The following is a 14,632-nucleotide window of genomic DNA, read 5'->3' as shown; positions in this document are numbered from 1 at the left end:
CCTTGCATTATATGTTATCTTCTAGTCAGAACTGATTTCAAGGATCTTTTCTTTCACATCCCCTGCTATGAAAACAATCGCTCACGAAAATAATTTAGCTTTACTTTTCACTAAAAGGCGTAAGAATTTATATCCAAATACTGTTTTGAGAGAACAGAAATGACCTAATATTACAAATGACAGGAATTATTACAATATAAACAGTATAAGCCATGCATTTGGTTTTTTAAATAAATGTCACTTTGCTATTGAAATAGTTCAAGGTATTTTATGAACATCATATATGGGTTTACTAATCGGAGAAAACATACAACCTACTTAATAAATTCTCTTTTGCGAAGACATGAATGTGCAGACTATTTTTCAGGCATTTATTACTCTCCTGCAGTATCTTACAAAAGATAACAAAACTTAGAAATCAGAGACAAGTAGTATCATAGCAACAACCGTAGTGTAAGGCTTTTGTTATGCCACAGGTATCCTTTGTTCTTATGCTCCTGTTCCATGTATGTATTCTCATGATGCAAATATAAGCCTGGAGTTCAGATTCTTGAAACCTGAGGGCTGAATCCCAGGAGGATCACATGAGCTTTTTACACAAAACTGGAAAAAGCGAGTATCATGAAATTTGCTGTGTTAAGACTTAACATTAATGTGTTAAGAGAATTCCTTAGAAACTGAGGCTTCCCATCGGCTCTACGCGAGCAATGAAAAGATCAAATGACATTTCTTAAGACTGCAGGTTCATCAAAACACAAAGCAAAAATTTTTGTTCTCCCAGTAATGCATTATGCAATTACTGCCATCATCTATACAACAGAGATCTTTGGTCGTTCCTGTAAAAAGCACAATGCTACAGAAATATACTAGGTTGTTTGAAGATGAAAACTGCTGCATAAATAGAAATTATCATTCCACCATTGATTTGCATGCTCTTGAATGTACTAAACACCAATTCTAATAATTTAAATAGAGGTGATTTATTTAGTAATTGCTAATTTGACAATTAAGTAAGACTGATGTGTCTCCTACACAATGTGAAAAGAAGCTTATAATAAATCTACAGACATGGAAGACAACATTATACTGGTGCGTTAAAAGCAATGTTGCTATCTGATTTCAATTGGCAGATATCATGGATGAGATTGCATTTATTTATTTTATATTACGGTCCTTTTACAGAGAAGTAACTGGGTCAGATGGCCATTGCAGAAAAGAGGGAGGTTGCTCCTTTCCTGAGGGAGCAACTGAACATGCTCAAGTGAAGGTTCCACAAATAGTGAGTGTGGCAGAAAAGGAAAGGGACTGCAGTAAGGGGTTATGAGCTCGCAGATCAAGTACAGTCTGAGAAACGGTGGAAATAACAGGGAGAAGACAGGCCTCAGAATGAGATGCCCCTGTGACTGTATACCATACACTCCAAAAATGTACAATTTTAATGGTATAGTTAATAAAAATGTTACTGGTTTAATTACTCATCACTGGAACTTTCCTCTTATTTCAACAAAGGAAAAGATGATAACCAGGGTTCTAAGTATTAAGATCAAAAAAAGCTTTATGGCAAAAGAAAGACTGTATACTCATGCAAAATTAGATGTGGTTTGATGATGAGAATTCTTCAATTTAAGGGGAAATTAAATGCACAGGGGTTGCTGAGCACACAGTTTTTGAGTTTCAAAGAGAAATATTTTATTAACAGGTACCTGTCATTATCCATCCTCATGTCCAAAGGTCCGTCCTTCTGCAGGGAAAAACCTCTTTCAGGTGTATCAAATTGCATAGAAGAACAGCCAGCATCCAAGAGAACTCCATCTAGAGTCCCTGGCTCAACTCCAGAGGAGATTAACAAAGCCTCTGACTGGCTGAACTGTCCTAGAAGAGCTCGAATCTGTTTCCTGTAAGAAAATCACAAATAAATAGCCTCAATTTTAGTTATAACAGTGCAGTGTCTTCCCCTTGTATAGCAGGAATTAGATAGTAGCGCTCACTTGTCTCAGAAGCACTAGGTCTATTCCCAAAGCAATAGTTTAAGTACTTTTCATATGTCAACATTGAAAGCTGGTCCAACCCACCCACCAGCGGCTACTTAAGCTTCTTTAACTCTTTACTCCCTTCCTGCTTGATTTCAAAGAAATGGAAACCTAACTAAAATTCCCTTTTTTCAACATGCAGGAACTCAAAAGGACACCTTTCACATTCAACAGGAATGCCCTGACCACCAAGGTACCTGCTGGGCTGAGCAGAACCCTTAGTCAAGTGAGGCCAAAGTGCAGGAAAGAATGAACAGTTCTTGGACCTAGAGGAGAAGCGGACAAGATAGAACACGACTGCACAGCCTTGTGGTTAACACTTACCTGCCAGGAAAAAAATCCGGGGTTCCTGCCATGGGACAAGCACCTTTCTTTTTAGTGGTATTTGTTGTTTCAAAAATAATTGGGCAAATAAGGTGCACTGGATCATAAGTAGCTAAAATACTTCAGTGTAGTTTCGATTCAGGCACCTAATCACTGGGGAGAGCAGAGTTTTACATGCATTTTTGTGCTTAGCATTCTTCTTTCTTAACTTTAAGGTCATTCTTGCTTAATATTCCCGTACTGGGAAGGGAAAGTGGCACTGCAAGGGAGAAGACGACACATCTCTGAGGCTGATCTATCTCTCAAAATCTCAATGAATTTCACAGATTCACAAAGATTAACCAACATGTTGCTGCATTTTTAAGCAGTACCTGCAAAACAATATATATTCCTGCCCCTAACAAGAAGCCTCCACATCTGAGTTTTGATTGCAGTTTGGATAACTGCTCTTCAGTCCCATTAATTAGCATTCAAATTATTACAAGGTCCACTAGGTTAAGTCATATAATTTTGTCTAAGTTACATGGACAGCAGTGAATGGATGGAGAGAGCAACTCCCTTAACTGTTTCAGCTACAAAAGGACAGTTGCCCATACACCTTTTGACACTTCAGCATTATAGTAATTCTGAAAAAAAAAAAAAAAAAAAAAAAAAAAACCCCAAAAACCCAAACTTTTTCAAAATATCAGCTTAAGTCTAGTCCTTCTTTCAGGTCAGTTTAACATCAAGATAACTGGCGCTATGACATAATTTAGCCAACTCCAGTGGCTACAGTTTTAAAATAGTGTATGAAGAGGGAATCAGAACCTTTTCTGCACCCATCCAATTGGAGTGAGAAAATGTACCGGGCTGGGGAGAAGAGAAAAAGCTCTGTTAAAAGGAAGAAGGTATGAACGCAACCATATGGAAGAACATTTAGCTACACAATGGTATCCTCATTAGAGCAACCTATTTAACATAGCACAAAAACTGGGAAATACCTTGAATGAACAGATTTCATAAGGGATATCATGATCACACATACACATTTCTGAATTGATTACTGCCCAGCACATAATTAAATACAACTATTCAGCTTAATATGAACTGACAGTTCCTGAAAAGCACAATGATCCACTTAACATATTTAAACCAATTTAAGCTATGTAGTTATAGCTTTGAGATTATATTTCCCCTCAATGTAACGAGAGGAATTTTCTTGAAAATCTGTACCACTTTGTCCAGCTGGGCAGTGTTTCAACTTGTGCAGACTAATTAACTTTAAAATTCTGTATCTAGGAGATGAAAATAAATGAGATCTGGAAAAAATTATAAATTGCCGTTGTCTAGTTCCTCCAGCAGACAGTAATCCATGCTATGAACTAGTGCTGTACTAGTGCTGTGCTACCAACCAATCTGAAAAAGTATTTTGAACTATATTTATAACTTGCTAGAAATTTGATCACGTTTCTTTAAACAAGTCATAAACATACGGATGGCTAAGATGTTTGGGACACTGGCCTTTGACTTCTGGTCTGCCAACCCTTTGTGATTAGCAAAAGGTAATTAAAAAAGAAGTATATTTGAAGTTGAAATTTACTCTTTGGTAGAGAGGTGCTTCAGCTGGAAAATGTTTTGGAGTTTGCAAATAAAAAAGATTGAAAAAGAATTAGATTGACATTTTGATGTCAGCCGTTCAACTGTGTGAAATTATAGCCTCTGTATATAACCTGTTTGTTATACACTGCATTTCGTGTATCAATAGTGGATATAGGTGTCTTGGTGAATATCAATCTTTACTAAAAATAGATGCATTTCATGAGATTAATAACTATATTAAAATGTTCGGGCCAGTTCTCTGAATTCCTGTTTCTTCGTGGACTAGAAGAAACAATTTTAAGCATCTTGGGTATCTCATGCATTTCAATTAATCAAACCAAGTACACAGCTATGAAACATTTATTACTTTATGAAAGGAAATACATATATCAACTCTTTTTTTGATAGGACAGTAACAATGATGATAGTGATGACAAGGACTAATCTATTCGATTATAAGCATGACACATTTATTTAAAGAAAAATATTTTACCAAGCATTCAGAAACATTTATTAGAACATAATAAAACTCTTCCCTTGTCTACTATTCTTTATGCTTAAGTTCAAATACTAACTGCCAGTTACACACATGATTTTCACTAAAAATGCTTAATTTAGCCTTCTGCCTTCAGATTTTTGTTTATATCATCTGTAAATCCTGTTTCCAGAATAACCTCAAATAAATAACAAAAGCCGTGTACCCTACGCTGAACATGTTTATTTCCTACAGTCACATGCCTTCTGCTCTCCCCAGGTACGTAGAAATTCTTTTCGCTTTCTTTTTCAGTGTTCCAATGTTTTCTTCGGGCATTAGAAGTTTTATGTTCCATGACCATACTTATCTAGTGTGAAAATCTGTCTATTACCCTGTCTTATTATATTGCAAAAACAGCGCGTAGTGGAAAAAGCAGGAAAGGTAAACCAGGAAACATCCCTAAATACCAAATAAAACAGCCAAGCTTATAGTTCAAAAAATCCTGAGAAGAGAGAGCATATCAAAACATGACAGACCAAGATTGAATGGGGTTTTTAGGTGGGTCTTGAGGATACCAACAAAACCCGTTAAGACTACAAAGGGTCACACAGAGAGCATTTTAATCATTTTAGGTGATCTCTGAAGGTTACAATCTAACTAAATCCAATTGTCTTGCTCATGAGAAAATATTTAAACTTAGTACTTGAACAGCACTTTACATATTCAGAATATTTTAGAAGCATAAAACAACTATGAAGAGCTTTCAGCCCCTCTCTTATAAATGGAGAGCTAAGATTTGCAGGGTTTAATACTGAATGACTTGAAGATACCTATGTAGAAAGCTAAGACAATGTAAGAGATTATGGTCTGAGGATGTAAAAAAGCAGACAATACCTGTCATACGTTTAGCTCTTATTTGGCTTCTGAGTGCGTGTGTGCAGTAATAGCATGGTAATTTTTGATAAATTCCCAAGTGCTACAGTCCCAGCAACCTCTAACTTCTCAAAATATTCAACATGCTCACTCCCTCTTTATTAATTTTGACATTCTCCAAGAAAAAAGTACTCAAGATTTTAAAAGAACACTGGGAACACGGACAACCTAGCCAATTCTAAAAATAATAAAAAGTTATTTCAGCTGCTACGTACATTGCTGAAGCCTTAATAGATTTTATTGCGCAACAACCTCAAGAGCTTGCAGAATTCTTGTACTGTTTGCTACAGTCAGAAAATACCACAGAACCTTGGGTTCAGGACCCTTTGTTCAGGTCATAACAATGGTATTTTATGATATTGTACTCCAACACATAGCATAGTCATTCCAATAGACAGTATTGGATCCACACTTCTCAATTATATGAAAGAGCAGAATGAGAAAGAATTTGAAGTCTCCTAATGTATTTCAGGCTCTTCTGCTTTCAGTTAACCTCTGGTATTCTACAACGCTTTATGAAAATATTTCTTTTTTATTTTACTCAGCTGAGAGGGATGCGCACAGAAAAAAAATAAAGCACGAATATAGCTTCTACAAAATAAATAGGAAAAATCTTTTCCCTTATCTAGTTTCTCCCTGTTGTCACAGAGGATGCTGTGACATCAATCATTCAAGTAATTTCACAGAAAAGTACAATTATGCTTTCAAGGTGCTTCAGCATTTTTTATGTGTATATAACAATACTTGCTCTTGATCTTTCACCATTGCTCCCCTTACAAATTCTATGTATGAATACATAGAAAGTCGGGAAGTGATGATCCCTTGTCAACAGTGAAAACTACCTTCTACTCAACCAGAATAAATGGTTTCTTTGAGAGAACTGGATAAAAAAAGTTTTTCAGCTAACTCTTGCCAATGCACATCAAACGAGGAGACCAATCTGGTGCTTTGTTCGATTCAGTAACTCCACTGAGACTGCCAACAGGGGTGCCAAGTAGCACCAGCTATAATGAGGATATTGGTACAGACCTGGTTTGATGTCGTTGACGCACTTCACCTAGGTCACCTAGCAGCTCTCAGATAGCTATGACTTTCACTCACGGCTCCGGTGGGCCAGGCACACCTAGAAGCAAACCACAAAGTACTCCAGTCATAAACTCCTGGAACTTTCAGCATCCTACCTATGAGCGTTACTCTGCCTCAGTGCAACGCCCCTCTCAAAAAATGTATCTGAATATTCTGTAAAAAATTTAAATTACCTTTGACAAATGGGAAGTTGGCATGGTTTTCATGTTTGCAAAGAAAAAAAAAATTATAACATCTATCAACTTATAAACGAACCCTGTCATTACATTCCTAGCTTTATAAAAAATTAATTATAGCTCTGGAAAAAGCCCATATATCTATTTGAGAACTGACAGTTCAGGCTAAGCTGGTTTTTGTGCTACAAAATTACAAAACCAAATTTCAGCCACTGATTAACAAAGACCTGAAAACAGGAAGAAGCATATGTGAAAAGCAATTTCCATAGAACCAAGTAAGTTCATATTTTCAAATTTGAGGGCTATAATAATAATAATTTTATTCTGTGTGTCAAGATCACAGAAATGTCATTGTAAGTATTTATGAATTGGTAAACTTTTACATACCATGTACTCCCACTTGAGCGGGGAACACTTAAAACACATACATTCTAAAAGTATGCATACATTCTAAAAGTTAAATACTTCTTTCCATATAACTTGAAGACATCACACCAAAGGAACCCCAACAAAAACCCTTTTTGTATTAAACTGTACAACACTGAACATCCTATACTGTCAGAACTACTGTCCCAAACATGAAAATGCTTGCCTTTCTCTGTCTCCTCTTGTCAACTGCCTGTTTTCTCTCTCTCCTATACAAACCCTTATGAAACTAGTTATTTGAAACTACCTGAAAGGAGGTTGTAGAGAGGTGGGGGTCGGTCTCTTCTCCCAGGTAACAAGTGATAGGGCAAGAGGACATGGCCTCAAGTTGCGCCAGGGGAGATTTAGACTGGATATTAGGAAAAATTTCTTCACTGAAAGGGTTGTCAAGCACTGGAACAGGCTGCCCAGGGAAGTGCTGGAGTCACCATCCCTGGAGGAGTTAAAAAAACATGTAGATGTGGCACTTCAGGACATGGTTTAGTAGGCATGGAGGTGTTGGGTTGACAGTTGGACTAGATGATCCTAGAGGTCTTTTTCAACCTTAATGATTCTATGATTTCCTGCTTTAATTGTTCTCCTGCAGCTTCCAGCAAAACTTCCTCTCCTTCTTACTCTGTTACAGATTCCGTAAAACAAAGCTGTCCTTTGCTCCTTGTGTCTCACTGACTCCAAGCACCAAAAACTGTTTCTAACAACCTCTCAAGCATACCTGGAAGTAATTTCAGGATGCCTCAAAACAGATTGGTCGTTATTTTAATGTTCATTTTTGTTTTTATATAAAGTATGCATTCCACTATTCTGTCCACTAACACAAACACACTTTCAGTAAAAACTAGTGTTCTAAATTGAAGGAACTATAAACACTGTTTCAATTAAAGGAAAAGATATAATTATTTAATAAAAACTACAAATATCAAATATAATTTCTGTAGAGTACATCAGAAATCTTACCATATTAGACATCTTTCACAGCAGGTATGTTCAATCCCGTCAAAAGCAAATATGAAAATTTAAGTTCCTAATGAACAATGTTCCTCTCTGGCTAAATTACAGATTAAGGAGGTAATTTCTTTCTGGCAAAGGGACGACTGATAGAATAAGACTAGTGATTATTGAGGCAAATTTCAAAATTATATGCCTCACCAAAATTTGCGAAAATATATTTTTAAGTTTCCTAAGTAACACAAAGTTTTGCTGAGTAATAAGAGCAAATTATATTATTTTATGCAATTTGCAGCTAGCCAGAGTTAAAACCTTTGTTATAGAATACATAACATTGTTATGCATGCCACCTTTATTACATAATATATGTAAAATATGTAATATGCTGTCATCATTCAGATGTGCCAAGAAAACCAAGCCATTAGAATGATGTTTTTCATTCATGAGACCTGACAGCTCAAAGGATAACACACCACCCATCAGAAGAATCATAAATATTTCTCTGACTTTACATTGCCCCATCTGGGGATTTTAGTTTGAGGTATATGTTAGGTTAGCATTCACAGCAATAGGACAGTCTAGTTTTACAAGGTTCAGCAGACATAACGCAAGAACAGTTGAATACCTGTATCATCATCTCAGGTCTACCAAACATTCTTTGTGACCCTCAGCTTTAGTAACACTGATTTTAACCTTAAAGCTGACCAGCTTCCTTTACACCTCTGGCTCTTTTTGTACTGGTTTGCATTCCCTCTCCTGTTCTCGCACAGCCTCCAGGGAGCACGGTGCAGCACAAATAAAGACGAGAGCGCAGAGAACCGTTTGCTGGGCAAACCAGCGAATCAGGTAGATGCTGTTTCAAAAATGTTCATTTTCCATGGTCACGGAAATCAAAGAGGAGAGAGGAATAACTGAAAAGAACAGAGGCGAATCACAGAAGGATTTATGGTCTCTACTGACGCAGGAATGCCCCTCTACTTCAGGATGGTTTTGGTTTTACAAGCACAGCCATTGGGGTTCTACCTCCATTCAGCCACGAGCGGAAGCAGGTAGGCTACAGCATAGTTCTGCAGCAAGAAGAGACTTACGCAGTAATCTCCACAGCCAATGAAACCACACCACCCCATCAGATCCAGGATGTATATATTACATACATCAAGGAATCTACCTGTCATTTCAGATCTCCTAATAACCCATATTACTTTAACAATTACTGCAAGAAGTTTTGATGGTTTTGTAGCATTTCTGCTGACAGTTTGCATGATCACTTTTTAAGGGTGAATGTTCATCTCATTATTCAAGTTCTAAGATTATTTTTCAGTGTAAGAAAAGCTAGTAAAGCCACTTTCCTTAGAGCTGATAAATCTTATGCATTATTTACTTATTCTTTCTATACTAGCATCTAAAAAGATATCTTTATACCTGATCTAGTTGAAGATGTTGATGCTCATTGCAGGCGGGGGGGTTGGACTAGATGACCTCTAAAAGTCCCTTCCAACCCTAACTATTCTATGATTCTATGATGATTCCCCAACAACCCACACGTAAATTCACACTTTCTTTAAAGACACAATAGTGCTTCGTTGGACTTAAAAGAAATGTTGCTACTGGCCTTAGAAGGAAGAAAAGTTCTGTTTAATTCAGTTGCCAAAACCCGGTAGAATACAGAAAGAAATTCTGGATACACATCAGCAAGTTGAAAAGTACAAATTGACATCAGAAACATAACAGCTGTGTATAAACATCTTTCAGCCCATGAATATAGGAACACTAAAATCTGTAGCAACAATCATTGAGATACATTTTTTCAACACGCATGGAATGAGCAGATCACATAATCTTTTTCCCAGTGTCAATGACCAGTCTCAGAGGAATCTGAAATTACATTCAGGGTTCCAGACTGGGGGCAAAGCACACAAACAGATTTATCATTCAGTCAGATTTACTGAGCAATTACTGATTAGTTGTGATCAGCTATGTATAATGACCAAAATACCGTATATGAAATGTTAGGGTTTCAAAAGACAAGAACTTGTCTCTCCTGTATGTTAAATGAACAAAAAAAGTGTACTGCTTTCCCTGCCTGAAACATTTTAGTTTGTGCTGTCCAAATATGTTTCTACCTTACCTAAGTCAGTAATTAATGATTCTCTGCATAATATGGATATTAATGAAGAAGGAATTTTTACACATAACAGAATCTCAGATAAAGTAAATTATTTTTCTAGCAAAGAAAGTTAAATCATTACAGTGTCCAGTGCTTTCTCCTCTAAACTCATAATTTCAGAAATACATAGTAATCTGTTCATAAACAAAGGATTATGAAGAAAGTGCAAAATAATCTCGTAGTCAGTTTCCAAGATTAGAATATAGCTATCCAACTTCCAAGGGTATTAATTCATTAGCTGAATAAAAGGTTTAATTTATTGACATATTTATCTGCATATAAAGTATGAACTTGAAGTTAACAGAATGTACACTGATGATTTAAAAAGCAACATGTGATGAACTGTCAAAAGGCAGTTCGCCCTACCTACACCCACACGTTCAATTGTTTTAAAATGACTCCTATTACAATTTGATTTACATGTTGTAACACTGTTATAAAAACACAGACATACAGCATGTAAAAAGCATCTCTTTTTCCTCCATGCAGAACTGAATAATGAATGTAACGATTGTTAAATTTTCTTTAGCTAACAAAGCAAATTTACACAATACTTTTCCACATCATAAATTCTGGCACTCTAAAGAACTCTATTCATGGAGAGAGCTTGCTCAAGATTGTGCATAATTGTTGCTTTGACAGACCTGCTGCTACAGATACTTGGAATATATTTGCATAGCCTTTGCCTTGTTAACAAAATATGAGTCTAGACCTTGAGACTCAGTGGCAATACTATGACACAATAAATGGAAAAACAATCTGAGCCACAGAAGCTTTTTTTCTTTTCTTAATTTTTCACCAGCTGACAGTATTGGAGTGGCCTGATAAAGCCCTGCAGGATTTTTATTTCCTTTGACAAACTATTCCTTTGTTTGACACCATAGTTAAACCTTGGAACACTAAGGATGAATACACCTGGCATCAAGAATTTATTACAAATGAAATCAGTAACTTTTTCTTCCCTCCTGTCATTCTTATCTAAGCTATCTCATATAAGAGCATGTCTACATTCCTAATTGACTCCCACCTTACGCGTTAAACTGTCTGCCCATCACTTGGACGGCGTCACATCTCCCAGCTATATGCTCCTAATTGTTGGAAGGAGAAATATGAGAAGCAGAACACAAGAGGAATGCAAATAATGGCAGAATTGCAGTAGAAGCATCACTCAGCTGGAAACGACAGAAGCCACAAAGTTTTGCTCTTTCATATCTTTGCTTGTACCAGGTCTTATCCTTTTTGAGACAAGGGAACAAGAACTGTGCATAAAATTAAAAATACAATCATACCATGGGTTTAAATGACACGCTAACATTCACGCTTCTGTTCTCTATTCCTTTCCTAGTAGTTTTACTAGAAGCATGCTCTTCTAACCACCAGTGAACACTGAGCATTACGTTTTCATAGAACTACATATTATAAGGCCATTAATGACTGGTCAGCTACATAAGTAAACCTAACATGTTTTTTGCCACATATCACTTTATACTTAACTACATGTCTCTTCACCTGCTTGCCTTGTAAGGTTTTGCAGTTCTTCAGAATGAGCTTTCATTTTTGCCATATTAGGTAACTTAGCCTAAACAACCATCATCGGTGATTATGCCACCAATTCACTGTCTTATTTAGATCATTTATAAATATATAGGTTGCGTACCTTACCCACATATCCTTACGGTACTTCATTGGTGAGCTCATTACGTTGAAATGAGATGAGTGTGACCCTTATAGCTAGACAGAAAAACCTACACCAGAAGACTTCCTCGCTTCTACTACCCATTCTTTACACAAAATGGTTACTTTACCTTGTTAAATCGTACTTGTTACTTCTGAATTTAAAAACTCGCTGAAAAGATAAACTCTTTTGTCCCAAATTACAAAGCACTTCAAATCAAAATTAAATCTATATTTACTTCTCATAACATTGCAACCCATTCTTCGAAAGAAAATCATGTACTTAATCCTACTAAAGATTATAAGGTTTATATGCGTACTTAAAAGGGAGTATTTTACTAGTTTGTCATATCAAAACCTTAAGAAAGTCGGGATTTTCAAACACTGTATCTGAAAAGTTACGTATGTCCCCTAAGATAACAGACTTTTAGTTACAATGGTAAGCACTAAATTCTGAAGAACTGCTAAAGTCATACAAAAGAATGGAATATTAACAACTGTAAGAATGCTTCTGATTTAAAACGCTGTCTTAAAACACAATTCAGCAGCAATTCACTTTCCCAGCAACCTCGACCTTTTTTCTAATTCAAAAATTTCAATTTCAGAATGCAATCATAAAAATAAAACTAGTTTGTTTAGGAACCATTAACAACTTGTTGCTCTGTAGACACCACCTGATTAGTATCCACGTAGAATCTTACAGGCAATTCTATATTAAATTCTAATTCTGTTATGAAATATCTTGTAATAAAATCTGGCAAATTTAGCTGCATTTCACCAGTGATGATCTTTTCTGACAATCAGCGTTTCGTGTATTGACATTTTTACTTCACGCAAGTCACGAGATGATGCATTCAAATGGACCTCCCTCCTACCAATGAACATCCAGAAATCGTGCAAATTATCTTTTAACTAAATATAGGAAATAAGAATAATTAATGTTTTTTGTGAAATAGCCTAATTTCAACCACCTATATTTTTTTATCTACAGAGACTACATGCACAGTCTAGTTACTTGCCACTGTAGATGACAACATAAAGTCTGAAGATGTAAGTATTTGGAGAAATTAGAGAATATTTAATTGAATAATGCTTGGTCCTGAAAGTACACACACAATTTTAAATTACTGCTCTGTTTCTCTCCACTGGGAAAATATATCCAATTGAGATTCATTAAAAAAAAAACCAAAAACGCCCCACTTGTGAAACAAGATGACATCCAGAGGTAAAACAAAACAGTGAGTCACCTCCACCAAGCGTAAAAGGTAACTGAACAGTTACATAAGCAACACAATCTGATTTTTTTCAAGCAGCCAAAATGAACAGCTTAAGTTAAAAAGATACCATGTAGCAGAAATAACGTGGAAGTATACAAATGTGACTGCCAAGCTATCAGAACGGAAGCTGTTGCATAAGTCCATCTAAACTATCGTGAAACATGACCCTTAAAAACCCATGAGCAAAAAAGTATTTGTAATCAAGTTTCTACTAACCTGGAAGAGGCAATGTCAATCTAGTTAAATTTGTTGCAAGTACCCCAGTAAAGGGTGACAAAGCTCATCAAGAAATGACCAAAGAGAAATGTGATGAGTTGAACAGCATCACATGTGAAACCACGTACTGAAGTGCCAGAAAAAAACTTTACCCGAGCTGGAAGCTCATCATCTGGGCACAACTGTGAGGAAAAGGAATGTGAAGTTTTATTTGACCATAAAATGAACAGTAAACAATAGCGTGAACACAGCCATAAAAAAGGAAACAAAATCCTAGGATGTACAAGTCAGAAGTCTTTTCATTAGGAATATTAAAGTATTAATGATAAGATGTCATCCGGACTATTGTACCCCATTACGGAAGCCTTACCTAAAAGAGAGCAACTCAAGTGGAACTGGCATAGAGAAGCTCTAATAGGATGACTAGAAGAAATAAGAGCTATTATTATGAGATGAAAGTATAAAAAAAACCCAAACTTGTTTGGCATACAAAAAAGAAGGCCAAGAATAGATGTTAATATTAAACCAAGTATTTTAAATACCAGGGAGAGAAAAGAGCTAATAGATATTAATCAACTATTAGTTAATTTTATTCAACTAAAATTAAATTAGGTAACTACTTTAACCGGAAATTTAAAGAAAGTTTCATATAATGAAAAATTAGAGTCTAGAATAGCTGGAGCACTGCATATAGCACTCCTAATTACTTTTAAGATAGAGCATAGCAGAGGAGATTAAATTATGCAGTGGCTTATAATATCAGGCAATTGGATTCAATGATCTAGAAGTCTCTTACAGCATGTTTATATTTGAACAGCTATTGCAATTCTCCATTGTAAAGTTCACCCCGAAAATGTTTACTTAAACTTATCAAGACATACACATATTACGCTTTTTACATATGTATAAACATACTCCAACCTAAGAATAACGTACCCCTTAGGTATAAACAATTCATTTTATTTTTAGAAAAACCTAAACTGAATGCATAAATACAACACTGGCACTGAAAGGGCTTCTTTCTCTTAATTTTTCCCAAAGTGATTATCGGGGATTTTTGAAGCAAATATAACACCGGTATTGACTGGAAACTGCTATTTTCTGATAGCAAACTCAAAAAAGACACTGCTCTTGGATAAAATGGTTTTTAGCTTTTTTAAATTCAGAAGAAGAGAAAGCAACTCCCAAATCCTTTTGCTGCTACAAAAGGATGATTAGGATCCCAAGGTCAACAACTTTTGATCATTACTGAAGGAAAAGTTCAGTATCTATTTTTCCATAGAGAGCAATAAAATAGTCTAAAGGCATTAACTTAATGTGATATA

At 35.9% G+C, this 14,632-nt stretch overlaps 1 protein-coding gene across 3 annotated transcripts in view; it reads right to left on the bottom strand.

Annotated features, from left to right (window-relative positions):
- METTL15 (methyltransferase 15, mitochondrial 12S rRNA N4-cytidine) overlaps nucleotides 1-14,632 on the bottom strand; it is a 100,178-nt gene that overhangs the window by 10,258 nt on the left and 75,288 nt on the right. For all 3 annotated transcript variants that reach the window (XM_075502043.1, XM_075502042.1, XM_075502044.1), the window contains exon 4: nucleotides 1,704-1,895. In XM_075502043.1, coding sequence (XP_075358158.1) covers nucleotides 1,704-1,895 — 192 coding nt within the window. The remainder of the gene's footprint in view (nucleotides 1-1,703; nucleotides 1,896-14,632) is intronic.

The sequence above is a fragment of the Mycteria americana genome, chromosome 5, assembly GCF_035582795.1.
Source record: "Mycteria americana isolate JAX WOST 10 ecotype Jacksonville Zoo and Gardens chromosome 5, USCA_MyAme_1.0, whole genome shotgun sequence".
Taxonomy (NCBI): Eukaryota; Metazoa; Chordata; class Aves; order Ciconiiformes; family Ciconiidae; genus Mycteria; species Mycteria americana.
The sequence above is the reverse complement of the archived record's forward strand: the minus strand, read 5'-3'. Positions and strand labels throughout refer to the sequence as shown.